We start from the raw sequence: 6,000 nt of genomic DNA on the forward strand, positions 1-6,000 counted from the left end.
TACAAACAGGGCAGAGATCAAGATAAATGGTTGTATCCCTGATTTGCTCTCTGGAGGTGCCCAAGGCCTCCACAAGGTTTTCCCCATTCGAGTTACTATATAGGTGGTAGCCCAGGGAGTGCTGGATGTTTTACGAGGAAATCTGGGAGGCCAACTCTATGCAAAAGATTCAATACAACCTGGACCTGAGAGCACATTTCCCCCAGCTTGACCATTTATCTTGTGAGAATTTGTTCAGGCACAGGAACAGTAACTGTGGCTCTGCATCAGATGCTCTCAACACAAATGCCTTTTACTGGAACACAAAGTCCTTGCACTACAACAAATGGTGCTACTCCTTCACTTTTTTGTTTAATAAGTTCTGTTTTGGTCAATAAGTATGAAAATGCTTAGAAATGTAATATATATTATGCAAATGTGCCCAAAGGTAAAAGTCATTGGTAAAACAAAAATACGAGAGAAGACAAAGCTTAACATCACAAACCATATATATTTTTTTCTCATTTCTTAGAGGTACTACTACTGTTTTACCTCTCACAATATCTGCATCAGTAAAAGTAGGATAATCAGATCATTAAACAAAGTCAGAAAGAGGTCATACATTTACTATCATTTACAAGCTCACAAAAGTCAACACTGGTTATCTTTTCCCACTACAATCAGTAGAAATGAAATGTTTAATAATATTTAAAGCTTAATAGACACAGCACAAGTACAGAAAAGGAGTAAATGTTCAAGTTCTAAACAGCAGGTCACTGTTACAGGATACTGAACAAAGCAGTCAACAAAAATCGTTACAAAATGTGAAAACAGATAAACTGATGGTAAAATACAGAGTTACATCCTTATAGTTGAGTATACCACCAATGTGTGCTGGTCTTCTGTCACTCCAGCACTGCCGTTCTGTAAAACACAGCAGTATATTTTGATGAAAACTTCATGGGTTAATACTAATAGTACTAATAAGACATAAAATGTGGCTTCTAGGTGAAAAGCTTGACTATTTAAATACAATACTTTTATGGAAACAATCGAGTTACTTCAATACTGCAGTAGTCCAACTTATTCCAATGTACTGTAGTAAAGTGTATCTGCATTCTGTCATTTAAATGTGGTGAGAAGAGATCTAAAGTGGTTTATGTTCCAGTGTTCGTTAAACCACCCAGACTGGTTGCCACATCATGCGTTTGTGGTCGTTTTACTAAAACAAAATGTTTGGCTTGCATTTGAAACAAACACCCTCCACCAAATGTGCAGACATATAATACTGTTTAATCAACATAAAATAAATCTCATTATGCACATTCATCCTTAAAGTGCTACAAAACAGTGTAACTAAGGCTGACTTCCACATATTTTATTGTATTAGTGCATTTTGGTATTGGTGCAACATAATGCAGTTTAGAAAAAAACAAGAACAAAGTGGGCTAATATTGGGACAAACATGATAATGATTTTACAGCTTTTGTCAGTGATGTCAGTCAGAATAAATAAATATGGTGTAATAATTTCAATATGAACAACCTATTTACAACATTTCTTTAACTCAAATTCCACTCCAACTGAAGATACCATATGTTCAGCTTTCAGTAAAAGAACATGAACATTTCCATTCACATAAAGTGTGTATATTCACAGCATAGTGACTTCAAAATGGTTTACCTACTAAATCTGTAATGCGTATAAACTTACCTTATGAGCTTCCTCTGAATACTGAGATGTACTTTTTACTTCAGCATAATTCAGCTTAGCGTACTGATAAACTAGAAGAAAGAATTATATCACATACAAAATCACAAATAATAAAACGCAACTAAAGAAAAACTAGTAGAAAAACTAGAATATATGTATATTTCTTACCTTGTTGCTTTGACATCTTTGTCCAATAAAGCAAAAATAATACTGATAGAGCAACAATCAGTCCAGCAGGTATCAGAACAGCAGCCAGTGATTCGGGATCTTTCTCAGCTTTCAGATCTGAGACTGTAATTATCAGGTGGATCTGCATCAGTAGAGCATCACAGGAAGTTTGTGTAACCAACTCTGACAAGAATATTCACCTTTGAAGTAGCAACAAACAATATACAAAATAAAATCAGTGATTTTAACCTACCTGATTTATAGCAGTTCTGTAACATCGAGCTGGGTTGTCTGATTGCTAACTGGATTAGCAGCTACACAGGTGTAAGTAGAGTAGTTTGGGTTGGTTACATTCAGAGGAAGATAAAGACGTTCACTGGAATCTGAGCTACTGATGCTGGAGATTCTCTCTTTCTCTTCATACCAGGACAAACTCACATCCTTCCCATTCTCCACAGAGCACAGAGAAGAACACGACTCTCTGAGACTCACTGAGCGCTTTTCAGCTTGATTTCTTATGACTGGCTTTAATGCTGGAGCTGTGAAATACAAAATAAAACAACAGATAAGAAACATTAAAAAAAAACACCACAACAAAACCAATATGCAAAATACTATAAATTAATAAGAGTTTATCAAATCACTGCTAGTATAAACTGAAATATGTTTGTTTGGCCTGTTTGGCTCCTATAGAGTTGATTCAGTGTCTAATCTTATGCTGCAGTTATTCTTTGCCAAACTCAGACAGGTTTCAGCATGTCTGATATCTACTGTGTATCATAAACAGCACATCTGGGCTGTGTGTTAAATCTCTATTCATTATACACTGACTTATATCTGCATCTGATCAACTCCTGTTCATGATGGTTGTGTATGAGATCACATCTTTCAGTCTAATGTACTCTGCACTGTTTTAGGTTATGCATAAACAGCATGTTTTAGGTATAAAGTGTTGGCAGATCTTGCACTTCATTTCATCATAGTTGCAAACAAAGCACACATAATTACCCACTCAGTGTCTACATCTGAAATTTTACATTTTTGGTCTAATATTTTACATCTTTGGTCTATATGTTCTCTGAATTTGCCTGAATTTCAAATCGAACCACATCAGTAAAAAAAAGATTACTTTATTTATCACAATAAATATAGTCTTTTAGTCACATGGCACAACTGATTAAGAAGAATTAATTTAAAAAATGCAAATCTCACTATTTTTATTTTGGGTCCACAGTAGATGCTTTGTAGATGATCACTTGGTCTATAAAGCTATGCAAACTATAAAAATATGGCTTACATGTTAAATACTGCTAAAATATGTTATATAAACCAAACAAAATACTTTACTTATAATTACAGTATTCCTCTACTAATAAGTTGCCAGAACTGTTGCAGCATCACATGGTTAATCTCTCTCATCCTCCGAGTGAGGAAAAGTGCACTAAATTAATGTAATTTAACTCAAATATATCAGCCTGTCCAAATTTAGCTACTGTGTGGCATCACCCCAAAGAAACTTTTATATTTTTTTTTCCCATTTTCCAGCACAACCGTATGACATCAATACAGTGTGACTATGCTGGTCTACTAGTAGAGATATTTGGCATATTATTTAAATTTTTGATAATAAACAAAACATTTCCATTTTTAGATCATATTTTATTAGTGTTTTACATGTTCACTATTCTAAGTCTTAAGGGTCAGGGTTCCTTTTAACTAACATTCTACTAAATATCTATTAAATACAACCAAACATTAAGTTGAATGTAACAGAATCAAGTAAATTTAAGCCTAAACCTAAATCTAATCCTAACCTTAACTTTAATCCAAAGCCTAAACATCATTCTAAACCTAATATTAACCCACACCGTTGATAATCGATTCACTTTCACCAGACAGTTTGCTAACAATTTGAGTGTGTATAGATTATATATAAAGGAAAAACAAAATAAAATAAAATAAAGACAAAAAATCTAAATATTGGAGAAAAACACACAACCAAAAATGTGGACCGTATGTACTTGGAAGTGGCAGGAAGGGAACTTCATGGCAAACATTAAAATACAACAAATTTTTGAAAATTCCTGTTCTAGTGCTGCAGCTACTAAAACTGATGTAGTTCGTGCTGTTGGTCTTCAGTCTGAACTCAGTTCATCTTATTCATGTTCTACCTCAATCTACAGGAATTATAAAGGTGAAAATATAATATTTACTCACCATAGACTTTAACATTGAAACTCCAGACTGAAGTTCTCTCGGTAATGATCTGTAGTTTATAAAGTCCAGGATCTTCTCTGCTGATGTTTCTGATGGTTAAAGATCCACTGTTTCTGTTCAGCTGCAGTCTGTCTCTGAATCTCTCACTGTCATAGTCTGTAATAATCTCTCCTCTAATGATCTGACTGTTCACTATCTTTATATCTACATTCTCAGGACCATAAAACCACAGTATGTGAGCATCACTCTGAACTCCAGTTAATCCAGTATGGATGGTTACAGTGTTTCCCTCCAGCTCCTGCAGTCTGAGAACCTCTTCTCCAGCTGAGCACAGCAGACCTGAAACAATGTATAATATTACATCTTAAACACTCACACACAGAAGATAATCAATATCAGTTCATTTCTGAAGCCACTATCTCAGATAGTTCAAAAGTGACTGAACTTGGAATGCATCAGCTCTTTTCTGCTACATTATGATTGAATTAATCAACATTTAGGTACAGCAAGATACTCATTCTATGTCTACTATGAAGGAAGAACACTGGTTTGATTTTCTTATAAAAAAGTGCCCACAATGAAGCCTCTAATGCAAAAAATCATCTATTATAAAGTGCCCACAGCGGAAAAAAATTGTTATCCATGTTCAGTGTTGTCTTTCATTCTCTACGTGTACTTCTTGTTTTGCAAAACCCTTGTGCCGTCGCATTAACTGAATTATACTGTATACTCTTGATAGCATAAGTGCATGAAATACAGTCTGAATTTTATGATCCAGAAGTTCCTCTTGTGGTTTTTGAGAATTCCTCTCAGAAGATACAAACACTGTAACAGAACTGAAACCAAAGCCAGTAAACCTGCTATAAAGACTCAACTGACTCAGAGTCAGCAACTGCAATCTGCAATCAACTGCAAAAAAGTTTTAGAACTCATCTACCTGATCCTGCTGTTCTTTCTTTCATCCCTCCATCACCCTGAACAACCCCACTGATCTCACTACTGCTCCAATGTTCAAGCTACATCCAACACACTTTATATACAGATCCATCACTGATATGACTGTATTTCACACTGATAGATCATCATCTAATACAGATACACCTACTTTCAGTTCTGCTCTACTGTATAAAACACATCAACACTCACAGTGACACTGTCTTCTATTTAACACAGAGCAGTAACAGGAAAGACGATCTCTATCAGTGTTCAGTCCGGACTGACCGCACTCTTCGTTTTCCTGGAATAGTTTGAGGAAAACAGACTTACAGTAAAGCAGGTGAAGCAGAGCTGGATGAATCCTGTATTCTGAGAACATCTTAACCAGCCATTCTAATCAACCAGCTTCATCAACTAACTCTTCAACTCCATCGTCAGTTTTCTACTCAGCTTCATAGAAAACAAAAAAACACAGAGCTGATGTGCTCACGCTGGGCTAGGCTAGACTAGGCATGCCCATCATGCATTGTGGGAAAAGCTGTCATGTAGTTTAAAAAAACTGGCTGTTTCACGGTCTTGAACTGGATTATATTATTGTTATATTAACTGGAAATATAACGATCTTAGTTAAGATGACTATTTTAACTGATAAACAGCAATTATTACATATAGATTTACTTTCAGCTGTCTGTTTTTATACTGTACTGACGATTACTGCATTAGGATACAGATAACCCCCTAATCAAAAACATCTATTTTCATATCATGAATTTATAAAGAGAAAACAAATGCACTGTACACTTTATGAACACTATGAAGGCCTTTAGGGGCATCTGGATAATAAAGACAGTTGTGTTAGAGCTGAACTGTCCATGGTTGTAGATCTGCAGGACCTGGATTGGGCACCTCCGGTGTCCTTGATGTAGGTAGATATACAGATGTTTAATTAAGGAAATTAGGTGTATGACAACTGGTTATTGTGGTTAA

At 35.3% G+C, this 6,000-nt stretch overlaps 1 protein-coding gene across 1 annotated transcript; it reads right to left on the bottom strand.

Moving 5' to 3' along the window:
* Positions 1–1,688: 1,688 nt before the first annotated feature.
* LOC118803747 (CD48 antigen-like) lies at positions 1,689–5,485 on the bottom strand. Its single transcript, XM_036564238.1, has 5 exons — positions 5,344–5,485; positions 4,078–4,416; positions 2,114–2,399; positions 1,861–2,002; positions 1,689–1,763 (listed from the first exon to the last, which is right to left on the bottom strand). Exons 1-3 carry the CDS (start codon positions 5,390–5,392, stop codon positions 2,119–2,121), a joined length of 669 nt encoding a protein of 222 aa, XP_036420131.1. The 5' UTR covers positions 5,393–5,485; the 3' UTR covers positions 1,689–1,763; positions 1,861–2,002; positions 2,114–2,118.
* Between the last annotated feature and the right edge of the window lie 515 nt (positions 5,486–6,000).

This window comes from Colossoma macropomum, unplaced genomic scaffold (assembly GCF_904425465.1).
Source record: "Colossoma macropomum unplaced genomic scaffold, Colossoma_macropomum, whole genome shotgun sequence".
Taxonomy (NCBI): Eukaryota; Metazoa; Chordata; class Actinopteri; order Characiformes; family Serrasalmidae; genus Colossoma; species Colossoma macropomum.